General features: G+C 44.7%; 1 protein-coding gene across 1 annotated transcript in view; it reads right to left on the bottom strand.

Moving 5' to 3' along the window:
- Dennd1a (DENN domain containing 1A) overlaps positions 1 to 25,854 on the bottom strand; it is a 1,920,886-nt gene that overhangs the window by 206,954 nt on the left and 1,688,078 nt on the right. Inside the window, 1 exon segment of the mRNA XM_035446997.1 lies at positions 1,807 to 1,903. Within this exon segment, the coding sequence (XP_035302888.1) occupies positions 1,807 to 1,903 (97 nt within the window).

The following is a 25,854-nucleotide window of genomic DNA, read 5'->3' on the forward strand; positions in this document are numbered from 1 at the left end:
GTCTACAGTAACAACCTTGAATGTCTGAGTTAAAACCCTGGTGAACAGGGCAAAACTAGCCAGTGTATAGATATGTATATGGATACTGGATTTTCTGAGAATTGGTGTTTTTCTTGTTTGTTTTGGTCTTGAGACAGGGTTTCACTCCATGGCTTAGGCCAGCCTGCAACTTATTATGTTGCCTGGGCTGGCCTCAAATAAATGGCAATCCTCCTGTCTCAGCCTCTCAAGTGCTGGGGTTACAAGTGTGAGCCACCATATCTGGCTAGCTGAGAGGCCTTTTCTTGAAGATATGGGATGGGATACTAAATAAAAGGGCAAATTGCTCTCCCTTCAATACAAGTTCAAAAGATACAACACTAACAAGGCACTCTGCTGTGGCAACGGCACTCTAAGGTTGTAATATAAAAAATGATGGACATGGTTAAAGTCTGAGAAAACTGGGCTGGAGAGACATCTCAGGGGCGAAGAGCACCTGCTGCTTTTCCAGAGCACCCAAGTGGTGGCTACCAACTCCAATTCTAGGGTATTTGATGCCCTCTTCTGGCCTTCACAGGCACTGCACACACATTGTACACACACATACAGGCAAAAGGCTCATGTATATAAAATAAAAAATAAAGAAATCAAACTTTGAGAGAAAATATAATCTTACATGAGGGATAGAACTAGAGTGATCTTTCCTTTAAAATTATTATTGTATTATAATAGAATATAATATTACAATATATTAACAAACTTAATGTGAGGGAAGCCTGTATCTGGAAGCTCAACCAAACACTCCCTCCTCCCTAAGGAGTCCCACTACCCTTTGCCTCTGTCATCACACAACCGTCAGGAATAGTGATTGTAGAGGAGATGGAGTCAGGAGCTAACAGACAGAAAAGAAGCGGACATGGAGGCTGAGCCCCACACATGGAGGTGATCTTAACCACCACGTCCTAATTGCAGGGTAAGTCATGTTATGAGATTCAGTCATTAGGTAAAAGGTAGAGGCTGTCCACAGCTTATGGCACCTAGAGACCAGGAGAGTCTAATGATACCCTCAACTATGATACTTGAAGAGAAAACAGACGGGGTCTTCATTTCTGTGACCTATTCCCAGAAGCCTGTTTCCTGCTCAAGAAGGCTGTAGTCTTTCTTTAGACACTGAAGTTCCATCATTGGACTCCCTGTGCTATAGCTCCAACTCAACAAGTTCAAAACATGTGCTTTCATTTTGTGTGTGTTCACATATGTGTATGGTATGCAGTGTGTGTGTGTGTGTGTGTGTGTGTGTGTGTGTGTGTGTGTGTGTGCGCGCGCGTGCTGGTGAACATGTACATGCATACAAATGTGTGTGGAGGCCCATGGGTTATTATCTGGTACCTTCCTCCACCACTCCCCACCTCGATTCATTAGGGCAGTTTCTGCTGCTGAACCTGGACCATTCAACTCCCCTGGTTCGCAGCTTTCCCTAAGGATCCTTTGTCTCTACCTGAAGGGAGCTGGGATTACAGGTGGACTACCATACACCAAATGCTGGGGATTCCAACTCCAGGCCTCATGTTTGCACAGCAAGCACTGTACCCACAGAAACCACACCTTTAACTGAAGACCAATCTCCATCTTCGGACCCTCAGGAGTGTTAGTTTTCATGATTTCCTGGGGGGATTCCTTCCCCATGACAACAGCATCCAGGCACCATGGGCAGAGATTCTCAATAAAGAGTCCTCATCTTTGATCTAAAAACATCATTGTGTTCTTGTGGAAGACTACATTCTGGACCCAGGGATATTTCTAAAGGTTAACAGTAACAGCAGATACCTGGAAATTTGTTCACTTGACCGGAGAGTATGTCATTGTCGTGAAATGAAACTCCATGCCAGTAGATGTCACAAGGCAAGCGCCGGCCAAATGGGAACTAGAAAAAGAGGGGAACATGTGATTCATAGTAAGAATAAGAGGCATGGCACACACTCTGGGGGCTCAGGGTTTACAAATGCCAGACACTAGGTAAACATCCCATGCTTTAACCCTCAAGGCAAGCAACAAAGTGAAGAAACACTCACACAGGTCGCATTGCTCAGGGCAGTGGTGGACATCCTGCTAGTTTGGCAAGCATCGTTTTTGCCTTCGTAAGCCTCATGACTGCTCTACAAAGGATTATTCCCATTTTACTGACTAAAAACTTAAGGCTAAAAGGAGTCATTTAATATGCTCTGGTTTATGCAGAGCTGGTGTATATGTGCACAGGGGTGTTCTGATTTGAACCTAGGACAAAATGAACTAAATCCTAAGTCCACACTTCCTTCCCTTTGTCTGAAAATGGCAATCCTCAACCCAGACCCCCAAAACAGGCAGTCAGTCTCCCTTTCCCTCTCCTCCTCCTCCTTCTCCCCCTCCCCTCCTCTTCCCCCCTCCCTCTCCACCCCCTCCTCCCCTCTCCCCCTCTCTCTGCCTCACATACAACTCCCCACACAACAGAAAGTGTCCTTGACTGCTGAGACTGTTCCTGGGCCTTAGTGCAGATGCTTTGAATTCATAAATGAATGAGCCAGGTATGGTCACCTGACTCAAAATGAGCTCATGAGAGTCTGCCTTCTAGGAATTTGAAAGTCAGAGATGTCAGGCAGCCTCAGCTGGCCCCTGGACCTGGAGCAATGAAAAGACATAATTGACCAGCTGTAGATGACTGAGTGTAGAAGAAGGGACAGTGGTCTGCTGAGAGCAGGGCCAGCCCTGGAGAGAAACAGTGAGACAGAATGACCCTGCTTCCTCAGGCCTGTTGTTCTCCCCAGCCTGGCTGCCTGCCTGCCCTTGTCCTGTAACATAGTCTTGGGTCCTGAGAACATCTTCCCAGAGTTCTAAGTTCCTCTTTGGCACAAGCTCTAGGATCTCAATTATTTTCAACCAGAAAAACCCTCACTGAGACCAAAAGGCATGTTCTTTCTGTTATATTCTGCCAACCTTGAAGTCATCAGCAAGTTTTGCATCTGTGATCTTTAAAATGTGACTTAGATGACCTTGTTAACAGGAATGTGTAGACAGGCTAGCTCATATTTAGAACTTGCTTGTTAAAAGTCCAAATAAAGAGAGATGGCTGTACATTAAATAAAACCATTTGATTTTCCCATTTTGAAACTACATTCATCAGAATTTTTATCTACTGTGAGTTGAAGGGTTACATCCTGATGGAATCACATGCCATGACTAATGAAATGGTGGTAGGGATGCTTCCAGCCATCCCAAATTAAAACTGAGGCCAACAGACTCTAGCCCTTTAAATCAGCTACGTGGCTTCAAAGCTGTGAGGCATATGCTATTACATCTATGGGCATGAACAACTTTTATGTATAATTTATAGCTTTTTGTTCATTTTCTTTGCTTCCAATGGGTAGCAAGTTATTTATTCAGCAGCCATAAATATGAAGAGTTGGAACATATGCATCCTCCTTCCAGCTGTTAAGTCTACTATAGAAAAGGCAAAGACAACATGATGGGACTCTAAAATGCAGACTGCCCAAGCAACTGAACCATAATTGGAGTGACTTTATTGCCTATCATTAGTGACCAACACCAACTCCTTGCTAGAGTGCTGCCTGATAACACTTTTCACCTGTGTTGTTTTCCTCTAATCTCTAAAACTAGGTATGGTGGCTCACACACATATTTGAGGAACTTGAGGTGGGAGGGCTGCCATGAACTTGGGACTAGCTTGGGCTACAGAGTAAGACCTGGTCTTATAAAAACAAAAGCAAACAAACAAAAAAGCACAAACAAAGAAAAGAATAAAAAACAAATACTTGCCAGGCAGAGGTGGTGTCCACCTTTAATCACAGCACTGGGGAGGCAGAGGCAGGCAGATCTTCAAGTTCAAGGCCAGCCTGGTCTATAGAGTGAGTTCCAGGACAGCCAAAGCTACACAGAGAAACCCTGTCCTGAAAAGAAAGAAAGGAAGAAAGAAAGAAAGAAAAAAAGAAAGAAAGAAAGAGGGGAGGAAAAAGCCCAAATACTTTTAGCTCTTTAAGTTTGAAAAGAAACTATGTTTGTTCAATAATCATTATGTTCCAGACTCTATATAGATGCTAGGACTACAGAACAGCACAATTTCAAAGGCCCCTGTTCAGAGCTTGAACACATTCAACAGTAAAAAGCTGAAGTCTTAGCCTCAGATTGAGAGTAAGATGAGGGCATCTGATTTCACTTCTGTTCAATGCAGGGTTAACCATATCAGAGGACCAGGCAGAAGAAATTAAGGACACTGCTACTAGAATGGAGAAGAAAAATGGCCTCTGGTGTAGTAATAGGATCCTGTATGTAGGAAGCCCTCACAATTGCATGAAAAGCCTTTGGAAAATCATAGAACCACATTGTAACTTTGAACCACGCCGTAACACCGAAAGCATGAAATATTTAAGAATTAACTTGGGAAGTGAATAAATGCCTTGTATAGTGAAAACTACAAAATGTTCTTCAAGGAAATCAATGAGAGTTCAAATAAAGGGAAAGAAATCCCATTTCACAGATTGGAAAACAGTATTAATTAAGATGTCAGTACTATCCAAAATGAGCTATAGATTCACTGTCTCTAACAAGACACCCATGATTTGGTTTTGGCAAGAAATAGAAAAGAGGATCTTAGAAGTAAATGGAATTACAAGACTCTCTAATTGCCCAAAACAATCTTAAAAAGGATAAACACAGTGGGAGACCTCACACTCCTGATGTCAAAGCTGAAAAGAAAGCCATATGCTTGTAAAACAAAATACAGCCACACAGATGTCAGCTGGACTGGCCCAAACTGGAAACACTAACAATGCCAAATGCTGGCAAGGGTGTGAGAAGGGCGAACACATGTTCTTTTCTGGAGGGAATGTGAAGTAGCATAGCCACCTTTCGAAGACAGGCAGGCAGTTACTTAGGAGAGAAAACATACTCTTACCACATTGTCTGGTAATTATACTTCCCGGTGTTTATTCAAGAGAGTTGAAACTATGTCCACACAAAATCCTGAACACAAGTCTCTATCACCAGTGTCAGCCTCTTCAGCAGGTGAGCGGGTAGACTGTGGTGCAGACAGGAGGTGAGACAAATGTAGAGGAACCATTGTGCTTACTGCTAAACAAAAGAAGCCAATCTGAAATGGCTACATAATGTATCATTCCTACCATAAGACATTATGGAAAAGGCAAAACTAATAAAGGGATCAGTGAAAGCCAGAGCTTGCTGGAGAAGCAGAGATGAATCCTAGAGCACAGGGGATTTTCAAGATAGAGAAACTGCTTGTTGGCACTATAATGATAAACACAGGTCAGCATTTCCCAAAGCCCACATAAAGCACCAAGAGTGCACATGGTCAAATGAATTTACAAAAAGCATCGAACTCAAATACACATCGTCATTGCCATTTTGTATTTACACCATGTTTCTTTCTCTTTTAATACTGTATTATTTTTTAAATTTATGTGCATTTGTGTTTTGCCTGAATGTATGTCTGTGTGAGGGTGTCAGGTCTTGGAGTTACAGTCAGTTGTGAGTTGCCATGTGGGTACTAGGACTTGAACCCAGGTCCTCTGGAAGAGTAGTCAGTGCTTTTACCTGCTGAGCCATCTCTCCAGCTTCTACACCATGTTTCTTAATGACTTACTAATGTGTGCCCCACACTGTGTGTAGTGTCTCAGCACTCATGGCAATCTTATGAGAAAGGCAGTACCATGAACCCTCTTTACAGACTGAAGACACAACACCATGCAAAGGTAAATAATTTCCCCCAGGTCACAGGGCTAGTAAAGGCAGAGTTCAAATCTCCTGTCACAGGGCTGGTAAAGGCAGAGTTCAAATCCTGATTCCCCCAGATTCCAAGACCCAAGCCACACATGGTGGCATGCACCTGTAATCGCAGTACCCAGAGCTCAGGAGGCAGAGGTAGGAAGGTCTTTATGAGTTTAAGGCCATCCTGGTCTACATAGCAAGTTCCAGGCAGCCAGGGATACATAGTGAGACCCTGTCTCAAAAAAAAAAAAAAAAAAAAAAAAAAAAAAAAGATTAACATGACTGTTGAGATGGCTCGGTGGACAAGCCCTTGCCACCCAAGCCTGGTGACCTGGATTCCATCACTGGAAACCACAGACAGGTGGAAAGATGTCCTCTGATCTCTACATGTGCTCCATGGCACCTGCACCCATGCACACAATTCAGAAATATCTGACTCGGAGACCAAAGATACCTGCTGTTGCCTGGATGTGCATCCTCAGGGTCTATGTAGTCTTAGACTGGAAACTCCAGGACCAAGAGCTCAACTGTGGGAGGCACGAGGTCCTTGTACTCACAGATGAGCACCAAAGGAACCAGGAATGTTAAATACGTGGAGGTGTTCCTTCCAGGGAAGGGATGCATAACCAGTTACCTGCCCAGAAGGTTGGGAGCAGATAGGTTAATAGCCTGGTGACCTGTGCATATCTGTGTGTCTGAGACCATACTGGATTCTTCCCTAGACCCTTAACATGAGCTCGTTTTTCTCAGTCAATCTGTATAACCTACCTTGATAGGAAGTGTCACATGAAGCCAATCTATAGGTCCCATCTTTATGGATGATGTCACATGTACTTTACTAAGAGCTTTGAAGCAGTCATGTACACGTGGGATTGATTTTATTATCACCAGGAAAGTTTTCACCTAGTTATGCTGTACTTAAATATGCCTAAAATAAGCTACCCAGAGTCAGACTCCTGAAGTTTGAACCAATGCCAGCAACTTAGTGGTGCTGAACCACACTATCTTTTTATCTTTCACAGACTGTTACCCTGCAGGCCACGGTGGCTGCAAAGATACCCCGCCCCTTGTGCTCAATAAAGTCTTTTTATAAGCAAAGAGCCACCAGTGCTTCATTCTATTACTATAATATAGTAATATAAAACTGACCAATCAACCACTGCATGCCACATTTTGAACTAATCACTATAGTCAAGTATCAGTCCAATATGAAGTACTGTAACAAACCTACCCTCATGGCTACACTACTAGATCTGGCACAAAGAAGTTCCTGTGTCAGGGGACACACCTGGATGGACGCAAAATCATTCCCCTTCTTGTCCACAGGACTGAAAACACACTTTAAAAACAGGCCAAGACAAGAGCTGGAGCCATTAAATGTCCTTGGAACATATTTGTGCTTAAGGAACTGATGCCAGGGTCTCTCTTTTAATGTCCCAAAAGGTGTGCTCAAACTCCACCCACTGAGATTAGAAAAATGAAATTTCACGGCCATTGCTGATGCAAGTATAATTCACATTTGTGCACTTTGTGAATGGTTTTATTCATAAAACTGCTGTGCAAACAGAAACTCTTTCAATGACTGGAAATAAAAGTGGGGGAAATACTTATGGGCAAATATATGCCCAGTACAGAGAGAGGAAAAACCACACAAACCAGTGCTTTAAAACAGATGGTCTGGGCTGCAGAAACGGCTCAGAGGTTAAGAGCACTGGCTGCTCTTTCAGAGGTCCTGAGTTCAATTCCCAGCACCCACATGATGGCTCACAACCATCTATAATGAGATCTGGTGCCCTCTTTTGGCCTGCAGGCACACATGCAGACAGAACACTATATAAATAAATAAATCTTTAATAAAACTAAACTAAACAAACAAATGAAGGAACAAACACCAGATGGCCTGGGGCTAGAGGGGTGGCCCAGAGGTTAAGAGCACTGCTTTTGTAGACTTTGTTTGATTTCCCAGCGCTCACATTGTTGCTCACAACTCTCTAACTCCAGTTCTAAGGGATCAAATGCCCTCTTCTGGCCTCCACAGGCACTGCACACACATGGTGAACACACATACAAACAGGCAAATACATACATAAATAAAAAACAAATTAAGTCTTTAAACTTATAGTGAACATAACAATTACTATTTATGGCAGATCTCTTGTATATCTGCCCACATTCTGCAAAATAAATATAATCCCAGTGGTGGCAAACCCAGAACCAGAAGCCACACGATCTCTCTGCAAAAGTTGTGCTGTTTAATTCTACTAAGCTAGATGGCTTGACAGCTAACCTGAGTCAAAAGTGAACACCCAGCAGTGGCTGACATCTCAAAGAAAATGTCGTAAATGTGCTTAATACAGTTAGAGCCCTGTACCAACTCTGGGGTCTGATATAAGTCATGTGTATGGAGAGCTGTGATGCGCCACGCCAGAAGATGGCGCCGGTTTCCGCCTTCCACCATCCCGAGGATGAGCGCTCTCTGGAATAAACAACTCCTTATTTGGCTTGGTCTAAGATTCAAACTTGCATCAGCAAATGCGAGCCTATCCGCCTTAGCCACGTAGAGTTCTGGGGCTGGCTGGCAAAAGTGCTTTTAAGCTGTGGGGGATCTTTCCCCGGAGTCAGAAGATTGTTTCAGTTTCCTGAGTAAACTGCTTAAGGAAGAGTCTCAGTGTTGCGTCTTCCTGGCTGGTGGAGGCGGTCGGGACAATGTGGAACCTAATGAAGGGTACCTAGTTGCCTCTGGCATAACTAAAACTTGCCTTTCCCAGGTGGTTGCTTGTGACATAACCTGCATATTGTTCATCCTATTGACCCAAACCCAGCCAATCTTCAACTGCTATTATAGAGCTCAACATTATGGTAAGGTAATATAAGTTATTAAAATTCCTTCTCACCTGTTCTCTAGAAACAAGCCAAACTACAGCCTGAGGCAAAAAGTCTAAAGGATGAATCCCATGGACCTTAGGAAGGGCACGGTCCCCTGTCTCTTCCTTCTATTCTTCTTCCCCTTTCTCCCTCTCTTTCTTGATTTCTTCCACCAACAGTTGTTTGCAGCTTTTAGGATGCTTTTAGGATGCTCATTGCCCCCGCCCCCCGCTTGTGGCCCCCTGGCCTCTTGGCAACAAGGGTCTTTTGTTTGTGCGTGGTTTCACCCCCTCACTGGATTTATCCCATTCACACATCTGAACCCAACTGTCATCTGGCCACTGCTTTCCTAGACAGTAGTAATTTCAACTTGTGACCACTCTCAATGAGAGTGCTTAAGACTCAGTTAGAAAGAAACCGTGAAAATCATAGCAAAAGAACATAGCATAGAAACATTCAGGGAACAGTCTAAAAATTCACCACTGACCTTCCAGAATGAAGCCGACCGAGCTCTGGAGGAATCTGAGTCTACTTCCCATTGTGTAACAAATACCTAAATTGCCGAACATTAAGGAGCAGCGTTTGCTTCCCTCACAACTATGGAGCTTTCAGGACATGGCTGGCTGATACTCTTGCTTTTGCTCCTAAGGTGAGACAAGCTCTTTATGACAGGGAACATATGGTGAAGCAAATCCACTCATCTCTTAGCAAAGATGCAAAAGAGACAAGGTACCTTCCTACATCCTCTCCAAGGGCACATGCCCTAAGGGTTCCACCACTGCAATACAGCCAAGGGTTGGGGACCAAGCCTTTACCACATGGCCTTGGTAAAGATCCAACCCACATCACTATCAGATCCTGAACACAGTTCTAGTGGCCAAATATGAGCAGATCAAAGCAAACCCTGGAAGCAGAAGACCAGCTCATCCCACTTCTCTGTCACTTATATCCCATCTAATGGCACTATAGTCCTCCCAGACAGCTGAGAAATGCCAGCCACCAGCTGAGGACCATGGCAAGACTCTAGGCTCCCTTCCCCTTGTGAGAATGGGGTTGATGGGACGAAACATCTGGGTGGGTGGGAGATTCTACTGCCCAGCCTCTGGGGAGCCTGCACTCTCGGACAAGTCCCTTGCCTGCTATTTGAGAATCCGGCTTCAAATCTCAGCCCTGCCAACTGTGATGGGCCATGGTTTCATCATCTGAGAAAGATGAACAGCACAGTGTCCCTGGAGTGGGGTGCTGCAGAGATGAAAACAACCACTCAGGGGAGAAGACACCCTGGCACATAGTAGGAGCTAAATGAGCTCAGTTAGAGACTCTGATGAACAAGGCTCCATGACTGTTCTTCCACTAATGAAGTCCCCTGGTGAGAAAGGCAGAGAGGGAGCCTCCCCAGCCACGCCTAGTGACAGAAAGAAGACAAACAGAAGACACCCCAGCAATAGTCCTCAAGGAAACCCTGAGGCAGAGCCACTTGATGACAGGTATGCAGCTGTGGCTAAGAAACTTTAATTTGACCCTAGTGGCGGTGGTGGCAACATGCCTTTAATCCCAGCAGAAGGAGGTAGAGGCAGGCAAATCTCTGTGAGTTCGAGGCTAGCCTGGTCTGCAAAGTGAGTTCCAGGACAGCCAGGACTGTTACACAGAGAAACTCTGTCTCAAAAACCAACCACAATAACAAAAAAGAATAGGAAAAAGAGGAAGAATAGAAGGGAGGAAGGGAGGAAGGAAGGAAGGAAAGGAGGGAGAGGAAGGAAGGAAGGAAGGAAGGAAGGAAGGAAGGAAGGAAGGAAGGAAATACCCAGAGATGAGTGTGGAGTGGGTATGAAGTGACACTGTAAGAGTCAGAGAAACTGGATGGATGGTGGGGAGTCTGCAATGCCTGAAGCTCAGGCTCACGAAGAGAAGGCTGGAGAGCCCCACTGGGCCCCATGTGGCCCACAATGCTGAAAAACTCCTAGACAGGCTAAAGATTGAACTTGGCTCTGCAGGCACAGGAAAGCTGGGGGAAAGGAGAAGCTGGGAGAGCAAGATGCCAGCCAGAAAGAAAGTGGACGGAGCAGACTCCATGAGGAAGTCAACCAGCACTCAGGAGGAGGAAGCTGGGGTGGTGCCTGGACCAAGGAACAGTCATGGACTGGGATGAGGGGAAGACAAATCACCGAGGACTTAGGGCACAGGACAGTCCCAGGTCAGCGCCCAAGAACCCTTCTGAACTCCTTCTCATGTGCCCATGAGCTGCCATTCCCAAGGAGAGGCTCTCTCGGAGATAACTAGTGCTCAGAGGAGCATTCCAATTTAATAACGGTGCCCATGTGCACGCCAGAGTGCTTCCCAGGAACACAGCAATTACTCACCCTCTAATAGAGCCAATAAATACAGCACGAGGATGGGTAATTAACAATGTTCTGCTGGGAAGTGGCAATTCTTGTGATCTACGAAGCTTCCTGTTCCTGCTCACCCCTTCATTATCGCAGATACAGTATGACACTCTGGACAAGTGTGCCATTCATCGCTCACCAAGTTATTGCTAAAGCATGGTGTATTTTAGATTAAGCCATTTTTTTTTATCTGCTCCTAGGAGTTACAGGTGGCAGAAGCTGAGGAAGGGTGTGTCGTCTACCTCCATGTCTGGTCCTAAGTCTTCAATGAGGTCAGTATTATTGCCAAATAGTGTAAATGTTGGGAGGAGCCATGTCAGTTGGAGGGGGAGGTGATCTTTTACCTCTCATGACATCAGCCTTCCCTTCTGGATATCCACTCTGCTATTGACTTTCCAACCCATGAAGAATCTTAACAGTAGTGATTATATTAGGCAGGAGAAAGAAAGAAAGAAAGAAAGAAAGAAAGAAAGAAAGAAAGAAAGAAAGAAAGAAAGAAAGAAAGGAAGAAAGAGAGAGAAAGAAAGAGAGAGAAAAAGAAAGGAAGGAGGGAAGGAAGGAAGGACCCACAAACTTCCAAAGTGATTTGCCCCTCAGCATGCAATTTTAATTAAAATTCCAGTTTATTTAGCAAATAGCTCTGGAAAGATTAGATCCCAATTTAAGCACAATGTTCTTTCTCCACCTTCCAATTTATATGGGTGACACAAACAGTAAGATAGTTATGTTAAAAGTACCCAAGTCTGTGAAATCGTAACTCTGCCTATGGAAAAGAGGTCCAATACCAGTGATAAACCATAAAGTAACTCAATTACACTCCAGAAACCATCAAGAGCCACCTCTCTGCTCCTGAGTACCTCACAGTGGTAAATTGTCATTTCACTTCTAAGTCCCAAATTACGGAGTCTCTTCCTCATCGGAACTTGAAACGTGTTTATTAACGACAATAGAGGCAAAGTCAAGGAGGCCTTTCCTCCCTGCCAGGAAACAGCTTCATCAAACATCATACCTGCTGCTTCTTAGCTTGCTTGCTGAGTGACCTGGAAGCATTCCCTAGACCTCAGCAGGCCTGCTCCCCCTTTGCCATCCTACAGAATCTACAGGTTCTTACCATCCTACAGAATCTGTGAAGGCCTGCTCTTTCTTCCTTTTCCAATATTTGAGGATATTTTGGGCTCATTCTGAAGCACCCAGTACTGTCAAAATAATGTCCCGGAGGAAGAGGTTTTGCCAAGGACTCATTAGATAAAGGCTCAGGCCTCCCCTACTTTGATGTCCTCCTCCTGACCCCCAAAATTAGCCTGAATCTCACAGAGACATCCCACTGTGATATCATGGGTCACATGTTAAGAATAATTAATAGTAATTAATAATAATAAATTAATAATAATAATAATTAATAATTAATCTTATGCCAGTAATTCTTATACTAAAATTAGTGGCTATTGAGCACTGGGTTCGTAGTATATGCTGTGTGGATTACACATGCTACTTCAACTCACCTTCATGGCAACAATGTGAAACAGGCAGAAATTTTATTTCTGTTGACAGATGAAGAAACCAGAATGCAAAGCAGTTAAGACAATGGAGGGTCTGGCAATGAACCATAAGGGATAGAATAAGGATGAGATCCAGCCCCTTTACATCTTTAGTCCCCACATAACCAAGGCCAGGAGAAGAGATGGGGTTCCTTCAACCACCATAGAATTCTAGTGATGGTGACCTTATCCTAAGTGCCTAGGCTAAAGGGGAAGGAAGGCAGAAGAGGGACAAGGAGAAAGGAATCTCTGCCTGGCCTAGTCCTCACCACACTGGCTTCAGAGCCCAACAGAGCCCTGACAACGGAATGCTAGGGACAGGACTGCATCTGGCTCTGCATGGCTTCCTGAAGCTGGCAGAGCCATCCTTCAGGGGATTGGGACATGGGAATGGGAGGCGAAGGAAGCCAAGCAAGCAGCAGCCATAGAGGAGAGACTGAAGAGTGGGTGGGGGCCTTCTTGGAGTGGCCATGGAGAAAGAAGAACCCAGAGACATAGAAGTAAATACATTCCTCCTGAGCCACCCAGGGCAGTGGGTTCTGGGAACAAATAACTAAATTCTCAGCCTAGTGTTGCATTCAAAGATGCTCTGAAAGGACCGTGTTTTTGTGTATTTTCAACTGAGAGATAAAAACATCAAAGTCATACAGACTAATGGGGAGCCATGTATTGTCTGTATATTATTAAAATCAGGCTAAACATAGCTCTCACCCAAAACACTTTCTGTTTATGATACATGAGATCTTGCAGTTTTGCTGTGCAAGTTCCTCTTAGCAGAGTTGTCCCCAGTTCCACCTGTGGAGCTGTGAATGATGGGATTTTAACACCCACCTCCCTTTTTTTAGTATTCCATCATGTATGCACCACCATACTTTATTTGTCCATTCCGCCATTGTGGACATGCAGACAAAACTCAAGTTGCCATGTTTGGTGCCGGGCATGTTTACTCGAGGAGCCTGCATCTCACCAACCCTTCTTTCAATTTTGGGGGAGCCACCATGCTTTTTTCTGTCATGGATGCACAAATTCATGCCTCTACCAACAACATGCAGAGACTCAGGGCAGCTGAATTTGTCCTCTGGAGAATCACGACAATGGGAAAATTGAAATTCTTCATCTATAGGGTTACTAAATTCAAGTTACTCCAGGTCACAATCTTGGCTGAAGTGAAATTACCTTCCCATGAACTGAGAAGTCACTCAGGCAGGCCCTGGACCTCCATCCAGCCATTTAGACCAGGAGCCTAAAGGCCTACAGAACTGGAAATTAATGAGCCACCTCTCCCCCTCTGGCAGTGAGAGAGATATTCGAATAGCACTTTTGTTCTCTAGTTAAATCCCCACCTCACTTTCTAGCCTCCCACACACCCTACAAAATAGTTAGCCACTTTCACTTCTTTGAACCATGTGTCAGCATGCATAAATTCAGGATCAAGCAAGCCTTCATGATGAATGCACACAACACCCACATGGTGGCTCACAACTGTCTATAACTCAAGTTCCAGGGGATGTGATGCCCTCTTCTGGCCTCTGAGGGCACTGTGTACACATGTTGGATTTACATGCATGCGGGTAAGACACTCACATACTTTTTAAAGAAAGCTTAGGATGAAATATGGAAGTCATGGGCAGGTCTGATCACTCCAGGCAGGTTGCTGTCGATAAGAACTAACAAGTCCATCTACCACTGTGGAAAAGGACCTATTTTGCCATACTTGGGCCAGTACTAGTGCTGGACTGGTCCCCAGCCCACTCTTCTGTTGAGGACTTTAAGTGGGATTCTCAGTAGAACAGCCAGACGTACAGAATCTGTGGCTATCAGTGTCAGTGCATGAGTCATACTTTGTCCCTGATGATGACTACCTGACTATATCCAACCTTCTCACCTTCTACAGTGCAGCTGAGCTCACAACTGTGTCCAGAGCAGCACCTGCTGGCTCCTTAGGACGAGCTGCTCCTTTCAGGGCAAAGCATGCAAGTGATACCCTCCACTTCACTTGATGAACTTGGGACAGCCTAACCGATGGCCCCGCTCAGTCAGCAATGACAGCTGGCATTTCCCTGATGACTGTGTGTGTGTGTCTGACCTCAGTCAGTGAAAGGAGCCACTAAGAAAAAGCTGGACCAGGAGGGCTTTCAGTCAGCCTTCCTGGCATGCAGTTCTGTAAACAGCCTTGTACAGTGCACACACCATTGTTTGCACACTGCATAGAGCTAGGGTGTTCCTGGAGCAGCCTCAGAAACCAGGCCAATAAAGTCACTTCAGGAAAAACCTGCATCGTGTTGCAAATAATGACCAGTAGAAACACGCAAGGACTAAGAATCAGACCAAGACTCCAGTCCTAATTAACTTATCCTTTCGAACAGCATTAATCAAAAACCTATCATGTGTGAGCTTCTGGGCTAAATAGTGGGATATAACACAAAACCCCAACCACCAGGCTCAAGGGACATTACAGAGTAGGGGCAGAAAGAATGTAAGGGCCCACTCAAGGAGTGGAGTGTTGGGGAAGGTTCCAGATAACCACAACAGCTAAGACTGTCTGCACAATACCTCCACAAGACTGGGTCCACAATCTTGGGGCAGTGAGAGAAGCCCCCCCCCCTGAGGACTTAAAGGCAGCGAATGGTTGCTGGTGAAGGGAGAGACATTTTCCTCAGTGATGTGGTCCCTGGAAAAGCATCCATGCTTCTGTAAATAGCCCTCACCCATGCTGTTGTAAGCACTGAGACTCACACATGCATGGGCACACATATACATGCAGGCAAAACACACACATTAAAAACAAACAAACAAACAAAAAACTCACACATACCCTTCATGGGTTGGAGAGGTAACTCAAAAGGTAAAAGTGCTTGCCACCAAGCCTGGACCCACTTAGTAAAAGGAGAGAGCCAGCACCTGCAAACCATTTCCTGACACACACACACACACACACACACACACACACACACACACACATTCATGCTCTCTTCTCTCTCTCTCTCTCTCTCTCTCTCCTCTCTCTCTCTCTCTCTCTCTCTCTCTCACACACACACACACACACACACACACACACACACACACACACACACAGAATCACTCACGCACACAAGCACCACAGCACACATGGCGTGTGAACCCTGCTAATGCTAATGTTGGCTTCGCTGTCACCTTTCTTTCTTGAACAAGCCACCATGTGCACCTGGCAGGACTGCCAGTTAATTGGCCCCAGTTTGCCCAGGGCTCTCCGGGTCTTGCACCTCAGAGCCCCCAAGTGCCAAGCCAGCAGGAACTGTTGGTCACCCTCAGGCCAGGGCAGTGTCCACTTGTCCAAGTGCCTCTCTTGTAAGCCTGAATTCTGACTGGTTGTCATTCCTCTGGGTAATTCCCAGCTGGGGAAGGAAATACAATTTTAATTGGGATCGCCTAACAGCACCGCCTAGGTTTCACCAAGGTTCAGAGGACATCTTCAGCAGTCAGTGTTCTTCCTCTCTTTCTAAAGAATTCCAGCCACAGATTTCCCGAAGCTGCCTAGAAAGCCTCACCACCATCCGTAAACATTTTAAACCATGAAGTCCAGCATACAACCCCATTGTTTTGTTCTCGGCACCAACTGAATGAGGAAATCTTCAGCACACACTAGCCTCAAGGTCAAGAGGAATTACTGGTGACCTTAAAGTGGATCACACCAGAACAGAGTGGAGAGACCCCTTGAGGGTAGGTAGCCTTTTGAGGAATGGGGGCGGGGCACATTCTAAAACTTTGAGAAAGCTGCAAAGTTTGTAAGATGCTGGGTTAAGCAGATGGCTGTGAGGCATTGTTTACACTCTAGTCTGCTCAACATGATGACACAGACCATCACCGCAGAGGGCCAGCAGCAGAAGGCCATTGCCATGCACTTGGCAGGACCTCTTGCTTTTCCCATCACTGCTTTCACCTCCCGTCACCCTCACTGATTGGCATTTGTCCATTTTATAAATTCAAAAAGAAAAAAAATGAGGACACACAGTTCACTCACATTCCACTGTGTAAGGAGCTGGGCACAGAATAATGAATGGAGCTTGGAGTCTAAACTCTTACAGAAATGTGGATGAATGAAAGACTCAGCTAAGCGGGGGGGTGGGGGGGGAAGTCGGGATTCAGAAAACAGAGGGGAAAAGAGATGAAGAGGGACTCCAGAACCTTTCTACAGAGAATATTTAGCACAGATGCCTTGAGAGAAGATGTTCAGTTATGTGACAGTTGACACTGTATAACTGTGGGACGGGCTCTGAATGTTGACCGTAGGGCTCATGTTCCCTAGAATCCAGCATGACCAATTCTGTCTCGAATCCAGAGTACACACCTCAAGTGGCATTCAGTTCCCAACCTAATCTGATCCTAGCAGTCACTTTATGGGGCTAAATATAGGGAATAAAAATCCTGGAACTCACCCCTGCTGGGGAACTAGAGTTAACAAGCCTCCAGGTGATTCTTACATCAGACAAGTTAGGGTATGTTAAGTTCTGATTTCAGAAAACCTACAACCCAGCATCTTAGTTTACGAAACAGCAGCCTCCGGGCCATTTTTAAGAATGGAGTGGTGTAGTTTTTTGTTATTGTTGTTGCTGTTTATTTGTTTATTTTTAACTCTTTGGGGGACCTACCATGCAGCTCCTAAATAAATTAACCCTAATCCTAACCCCCCCCCCCCCGCCCAATCTTCTCCTTTTCTCAATCCTTGGTCTTCTCTTTCCTAAATTTCTCCTTCTCTTTGTTCTGTCTGCCAGCCCGGCCTATCCTTTCTCCTGCCTAGCTATTGGTTGTTGAGCTCTTTATTAGACCAATCAGGTGTTTAAACAGACAGAGTAACACAGCTTCACAGAGTTAAACAAATGCAACATAAAAGAATGCAACACATCTTTGCATCATGAAACAAATGTTCTACAGCATAAACAAATGTAACACATCTTAAAATAATATTCCACAACAGTGTGGAATCGTTAAAATCATTCAGCTTTCTAAGAAGAAAAAAATGGGAAATAATAAAACAAGAGCCCCATGGAGCTCAATTAGTCAAGCAAAAGGCTGCTTTCCTGTGGTCCTGTTCCCTGGGTCTTTCATTCTGGCTTGAGCAATGTCTCCTCAGAACAGAGCCCACTCCTGTGCAGAGGGCTCAGCAGCATACTCCTAAAGTGGAGTCATTGCTAATTAAGGAGTTGACAGAGGAACCAAAGCAGTTAGATTATAAGAAGCCACCAGCTTCCATTGGGGAGAGGCATGGATTTGAACTCGTGGCAACCTAAGTTCAAATCCCAAACCTAACATTTACAGATGAAACATGGACACGACATCTCTGATCTTCATCTTTCCCAGCTACAAAGGGACTAATCAGCCCTGCTCTCCAGAACCACTCAAAGAACACAAAATAATGGAGGTGGTGGCTTGACAGTTGAGCCCTTAATAGATGTTCACCAACAAATAATGAAGCAAATGAAAGAGAGATGGCACCATTACAAAATCAACAGTTAATAAAGATTTTTTTTTAAGAGAGTGATGCAAGTGGAAAATGAGGCGTTTCTCAGTAAAGCATGGATGGAATCACAATTGGGCTCCCAGGCATGTTTTTACCTGGAGGTACAATGATGGGGTGGTGACCCTTAATGTACTGAACTTTATTGGTAAATAATAGATTTTTCTGGAAGCTATAGAAACTGAACCCAAGTTCCAGAAATGAGAGCAGACCTCAGATTTTGGTGGCAGCAGCTGAAAAGCTGGAGAACTTTGGAGAAGCTGGGTGGGTGGTCTGCAGACCACATGAATAACATTGCCACAGAATTCAAAATGCCTCTCATGGCCCTTTACACATGAGAGGAAGACATAAGGAGTTTCCCAATAGGGAGAGGTAGTAATGGATGGAGAGATGGCTCAGACTAGAAAATGCTTGCCACAAGGGCCCATTTTGGATCCCCAGCACCCACATAAAAACAGGGTGTTGGTGTGTGCATCTGTAACCAAGGTACTGGGGTGGGGTGGAGCTTCCTGGCTAACCAGCTTACTCCAATTGATGAGCTAGCTCCAGGTGGTGAGAGACACTATCTCAAAAAAAAAAAAAAAAAAAAAAAAAAAAAAAAAAAAAAAAAAAACCAAGGTGGAAGACTTCCACACACATGCACAAACACATATGTACAAAACACACATATACTCATGTACACACACACGTGTACACTCGCACAGTGTACATGTGTGGGGACACTGGAGGACACAAATCACTGCATCAGAGTCAGCATTTCTACAAGTATTCAGTAAGAAAGTGGCACCACTACTTCTACCAGTATGGACTCTGGGTGGTTGGTTCTCATCCCACTGGCCTCAGGAAAAGGGCCCATGCATGTGAATAGCATTTTATTGTTTTATCTCCACATGGTCTGAATTTTACTTAACTCTGCAGCTTCTTCCCCAAAGAAAATGAAAAACATCATTGGCTGCTTAATGGCCCTTCCTGCAATGAGGCCTTTATTAAATAGCAGCCAGATACTCAGCCCCGAGGCTGGGAGTAGGGCACAAATCTCTCCCCACTGGGCAGGGGAAGACAGTACTCAGCTACCCCCTGGGCCTCCTCTCTGTGTGGAAAGAGGGCATCATGGCCTGGAAGGAACAGGGGAACAGCCTTCTGTGGCTGCATGTCCGGAGAAGCCTCTTTTGGACCCCCACTCACCAGAAAGGAGGACAGGGATTTTTGAAAGAAATGGCTGCCTACACCTAGGAGGCACAGCCTGGGCAGGACAGAGTGCTTGACTTGGCACCAAGCAAATACCTGGGTGTGCGCTCTGGCTTTTCCTCATCCTCATCCCAGCATATTAGGGATGCTGGCAATGTGCATGGAGTTAGGCAGCTGGTAAGACTGTCCCTACTCCATTCTGAGGGCTCATAAATCCTGCTTTGTCACAATCTCCACAGATTGGCTGGGTCACCAGATGTCACCTTAGTGTCTCCTCTACATGTTCCACTGTTAGGATGTTATAATGGAGGGGGCCACTCTCTGTTCCTGGGGAGGATTTACCCTTTCTGTTCACCATTTCACCATCCCACCCCCTAAATATACCTCCACAGCACAGCCAGAGGGGCTTTCTCATCTGCAAATCCGTGAATCTGTTTTCTCAGGCACACGCACACACATGCTCCTCAAGCACGAACCCCCCCCCCCCCCCCGGCAGGGACACATACACACACACCTCAGACAGGAATACACATTTACACACACACCCTCAGGCACACACACACACACACACCCTCAGGCACACACACACACACACACACACACACACACACACACACACACCCCTCAGGCAGGCACACACACATACACATATCCCCCCCCCAGACAGACAGACAGACACACACCCACACCCACACCCATACACTCACACACACACACACACACACACACACACACACACACCTATTCAGCAGCTCCCTCAACTCTCAGTCTGAAGTCTCCCTTGGTTCTCTCACCCTGTGCTTCAGATGGAGGTAATTGCCTGCAGTGCCCCTTCCCCTTCACCCCACTGCTACCAAGTCTTTGAAGCACAACTAGCTCCTCAGCCCTGCCCCTCTCTCCACAGCTGGTTCACCCACACCCAAGACTCAGTTCAAAGGCACCCTTGCCTTGGCCTCTACCCTTCCTACTTGTCTCACAATGGACCATGACTCCCAGAAGGAGAGCACCCACAGGGTGCCACTGCTTTGTTTACCCAGGGCTCAACAAGGTTTGTGGCACAAAGTCAAGCCTGAGGAAATGTTTGAGAAAAGAATGGAAAAATTATTCCAGCCAGCATTTATCAAAATCTGATTCTAGACTATTGCAGGCATTGTGCACTGGGGTGTGAGGATCCGGTAATAAACAAGAGTGAGCAAGACAGACCGGTCCTTGCACTAGTTGAATTTAAAGCCTGCTGGGAAAGAGAAAATTCAGCAAGCAATAACAATAAAACTGATGCATGTTGTGGAAGAGGAGCCCAGAGAATGAGCATCTAGCCCAGTCAAGTCACTCTTCTTTGGAAAGGGGGAACTTTAGCTGATACCCCAAGATGGAAGAAGGTGTGGGTGCAGGAGCAAAGAACAGAAAGCCCTATGAACAGCAACACACCACTGAGCTGGACCTGAAAACAACAGTGGGAACGTGGAAAGAGGCCGAAGCCTCCCATTTTCGCACAATTCTTTCTGGACACCTCCAGGCTGACCTGCGCCGCCATCCTGTCTCCCGCCATATTTCATTCTTCAGATAGAACTCAGTGCCAAGCACTGGGCTCACCGCCTCATGGCTCTTCCATCATGTTCTGTGCAGGGTTTTTGTTAGCATTTGGAATTCTCTTGTTTTATTTAGGATAAGGGCTCTCCCTAAGTTGCCTAGGCTGATCTTAAACCCCAGGCTCAGTTGATCCTTCTGCTTTGACATCCAAAATAGATGGGACTATAGGCTCTGGCCCACAAGGCCAGCTTAGAATATTTTAATTATATTTTTACTCTACAGAGTGTGGCTTATGAGCGATAGCTATTATGTAGTATTGGCATGTTGTCATAATAAAATGATTTGTTGGTTTAAACTAACACCAAGAAACATTTCATCTTATTAAACAAACATTATTTTCTATTTGGGTGACTCGACATTTATAATGAGGCTTTTCTGGCAGATGGCAATCAAGTATCTTATTTTAACAAGCCAATGTGACAAGATGATAAGTGGAAGACACTATTGATCTAAGAGCAGCCTGTGTTTCCAAACAGAGGTTGCTTTTACAGGTGAGAGATGGCTCAGGACTACCCTGAAAACTGTTCGAAATCCCTCTTTAGAATCAATGCAATGGTTAAATTTGAAAATTGCACTCAGTCACCTTATGTTATTTCTTAATCCAAGTTTAAATCAACAAATATTCCATTATGATACAACAGAATATTATTTAATAACCAGCATTAACTAATTAATAATCTATTACTCTAACAAATGTGTCAATAATAGGATAAGTCATATATTGACCACTATTTTTTTTCTAGAAGAGGAAGCCCCCTTCCTAGTTCCAACAAGAGACAATAAAAGACAACTGTGGTCATGGTTCTAAGAACAGGGTCTCACTCCGGCCTTGGAGAACGTATTTGTTGAGCAATAATGAAGACCTCCTGGGCCGAGGGATTTAAAAGCTGCCTCTATACACTGTATTTCACTTCACTTTCTAGAACTTCTCTGCTCACTCTGATGGAACACTGTTGGATAAACTCATACAGTCACAGTCCTCGGTGGCCATCCGAGGCTTATTAAACTGTCATGAGCCAGGGACCATTTGCTTCTCCCTTTGATCCCCAGACACAGGGCACTTTTTCCAACAAGAACGCCTTAGGAGTGGGGAGTTTTCTGAGCAATAACCATTAGAGGAACAGCTTTGCATTGTGCCAGGAGACTTGTACAGTTTAGTTGTTTCTGAGAAAATGTTATAAAAATCCAGGAAGATGGTAAGGCTTTTTGTGAGCATTCTCAGACAGCATGGGACTCCTGACCAAAGCGACAAATTCCTGAGCTAAAGGAAACTATGTGATCATGGAGAAGGAACCTTGTCAGACCCCAGGCTTTCAGGGGCTGTTTATTTCTGGCCTGAACTTCGCAATGCCAGAAACAGGCTGAGCACACTGCCTGGGATCTCTCTATGTCATCTCCCTTGAAAGAAAATCATCATTCTGAAAGCAGTCCAAGAAGTGTCCTGGCCTACTATCCAGGCTAGAGATGGATCTTAGAGAATACTACCACCACTCTAATAGATAAGTGTAATTCTTTGTTTGTTTGTTTGTTTTTGCTTTGTTTTCTGAGACAGGTTTTCTCTGTGTATTCCTGGCTGCCCTGGAACTAGCTTTGTAAACCAGGCTGGCCTCGAACTCACAGAGATCTGCCTGCCTCTGCCTCTTAAGTGTTGGGATTAAAGGTATGTGCCCCCGCCACCTGGCAGACTAGCATAATTCTCAACTATATTCTAAAGCTTACCCTTACATCCACAGATAAATGTCAACCCTCATCAAAGTAGTGCTTCTTTACAGAAAATGGAGACCATTGCAGAAAATCACAATTGTTCATAATGCAGAGATCAATGGACCAGAGGGAGTACAGCCTACAACACAACTTCTGCCCCTAAGGCTTAGGGAACACAGCAGCAGAGGAGGGCAGAATGGTTGATTGTAAGGGACAGAGGACCAGGAAGTCTATGTGAAACTGTGCCTCCTAGAAACGACAAGGAAGCTACATTCATCATACCTCAACAATATGACCTAAACAATGACAATATCAATAGACAAACTAACACAGAAGAGGGAAATCTCACAGGGACCCACCTGTGAGACAAAGCATCATGTGCAACTAATGGTTGCTGAGAGACAGAGAACTGGTCTCTCCCAGGGATGAGCCCCTAATTGGTCAATCAATACAAAGTGGTCAGTCCTGAAATCATATACACACAAGTACAAAAGAAAGAAAGAAAGAAAGAAAGAAAGAAAGAAAGAAAGAAAGAAAGGACTCAGTAGGAACGGGGTGGAGAGGGGACATGGGAGGGGCTGGAGGGAGGGGACTTGGGAGGGGTTGGAGGGAGGGGACATGAGAGGGGTTGGAGGGAGGGAACATGGGAGGGGTTGGAGGCAGGAAAGGAGGTAAGTGGGTAATTGTATTTAAATTTAAAACAATAAGTAAGCTAAATCTTTTTAAAAATTAAAGAAGCATCATGATTCTAACTTGAAATTACATGCATGTTAAATATTCTAGCATAAAGTTTTATAAAAATAAAAATAGAAAGTGTAACTAGCTCACATGGCTAGTAAAGAAAGAAAATGGGGAAAGGAAAAAAATAACAAAAGATAGGAAATCCTCAATTACAGGGAGTAATATTAGAATAACTTCAATAAATGAATAAATCAGACACAAACTAAAGCCATAATATTGATATAATGCAATTCCCAAGGAGTCAAATGTCATCTATGAAATACTACTTCAATAACTGATGAACACACATTTTTCTCAAGCTTTCATGGAATATAGAAGTTATTGTCTTCATTACTTTTCTATTGCTGTGACTATTGAGGAACTGGCTTTAAAATGTAAAACTCTCTCCCCAGGACAGATGGGGAAAGAAACATATTCCTCCAGGATGGTGGGGTTTTGTTCAGATGACAGAAGCAGTGTGGAGATTTCTGGGACTCAGTCCCAAACATCACTAGGTGGTGGCTCACAAATGACCAGGGAAGAACACAGGCAGCTGAGAACACAAGGCACAGCGCCAACACAGAGACGAGGCCAACAAAGAGATGCTCCTTTGGCTTCAAGTGACAGAAACATAGCCAATGTTCTCTCCAGCCCCCCAAATGGCCTTTGGGGCAGGGTCTCAGAGAAGTCACAAGGAAAAGGGAGGGACAGCAAGCTTATACATCTGTCTACATCATCAATGTTTGTTATAAAATGTAATTAAGATGTCAGAAATTCATTAGAGAGAAAGCTAAACCCACCTACTTGCTTGAGACTGTATGACAATCCTCATGACTATGTTCATCTTTAGAGATGAGGAACTTTGTCAGAGAGGTGAGGCAGCTTGTCCAGGCCACAGAGCCACGTGACAGAGGCAACATTAAAATCCATGTCAATGTTTTTTTTCCAGACTTCTTGTGAGGTCTAAAGGAGGGAGCAAAGGAAGCAACCCAGAAAAGGCTTGCTTCTTCCAGTTCATTTAGCACACCCTTCACTCTCCCTAGTGAAACCACCTGCTTGTTTATGAAGCCAAAGACAAGGACACATGCTGCACAGATGCTACTTTAAGTCCCTGGGCTCCATCCCTAGCATTACAAGCAGCCACCAGCACCCACACCCCAGGTCTGCTATCTGTCATATCAATAGAGCCCAAATAGATCAGGTATACATGGGTCACAAATATCAGGAAATAATGAATGGCCAATAATGTGCTTGGGATAAGCTTAATCGGCAGACTGCCATCTATAAATATCTACTTCTACTTAATGAAATAGATCAAACAACCACCACAAGTACAGTCTTCATTGCCCACTAAATGGAGAAGGAAAGAATTGAAAACCAGCAGTGTGTCCAACACTGGGCCAGGCTTCTTTGATAGCTCTCACAGACACTTGATGGGACAAGAGTCATCGCAGCTGAAGGAGCTGAGGCTCAGGGAGAGTATCCAGAGTGTACTCTCCAAGCAGCTAAAGGCAAAGATTTTAACCCTCAGACACCTGGTTCTTTCCCTTAGAGCAGGAAGTTGAAAGTGGCCAATTACTTTTACAATATACCGTTCTTCAGGAATAGATTTCAAAGGAAAACAAAATGTATGTGTGGATTTTTGCATTCAGCATTAGCTGACAAAACCAATATCCAAAACTACCGGCAAAATGAAGGGATGATGCCCAGTGTGTGTTCCGTACCTTAGAAAAGAGCCCCAGATAATACCACACCTGCTAAAAAAAATTAATCTGCAGTAGTTACAGACCCTGAACATGAACCCTGGAATTTACTGTCTTGAAGGGACTGTTTAAGAAGTTAGTCTGGATGCTGAAGCTATTACATGTATTGTTCAAATACCAGCAGTAGTGAATTGTGATTTTTATGTGATGACAAGTTTAACTAGCAAAGGGGAAATTCTGGTGGATTAGACGTTAAAATAACATGTCTACTGAAGGAGACCATTTGATGGAGTGGGGTATAAACTGCTCTCAAGTATAATGCTCTTTTCAAATATACGACGTAAATAGCACTATCATTGAAACTGGAAAGAGGAGGGGGAGGGCAAAGCACCCTGGTTTCATTTTGTACTATGCCTTTTCCCAGAAGGGATCAGAGAGAGTTGCAAATCAAGGCTAGCATTCCACAGAGGAGCCATCAGATATCCTGGAACCACCTCTGAACCCCAGCGAGACAGGACTTGGAAGGAGTGGGTGCTGGGTGTTCATCTGCCAGGGAGCACGTAGTTCAGCATGTTTTATTTTAAGTGCCGTTTGTAATATTGCTTTCCTGGCTCTGAGTGACACTGCTGTCATTTGAGAGTTACAGGTTGGAGGGAAAAGGGAGGGATTAGAAGTGGAGAATTATGAAATACACACAGAAGGAGCTTAGGAACACTGCTGTTCAAAGCTGCCTATCTTGCTTAGGTGCTGCTCTTGCCTCGCTTTTTCCAGCCATTAGCTGGGGATAATGGTGGTGATGGCCGAGCCCCTTGCAGGATGACTTTTAACACAGGATAACAATAAAGATGGTTTAGGATTGTATACTGGTGACAAATTCTATTCCTGAATGGCTCTGCCATTTGTCACCTATGTAG

This window comes from Cricetulus griseus, chromosome 6 (genome assembly GCF_003668045.3).
Source record: "Cricetulus griseus strain 17A/GY chromosome 6, alternate assembly CriGri-PICRH-1.0, whole genome shotgun sequence".
Lineage (NCBI taxonomy): Eukaryota > Metazoa > Chordata > Mammalia > Rodentia > Cricetidae > Cricetulus > Cricetulus griseus.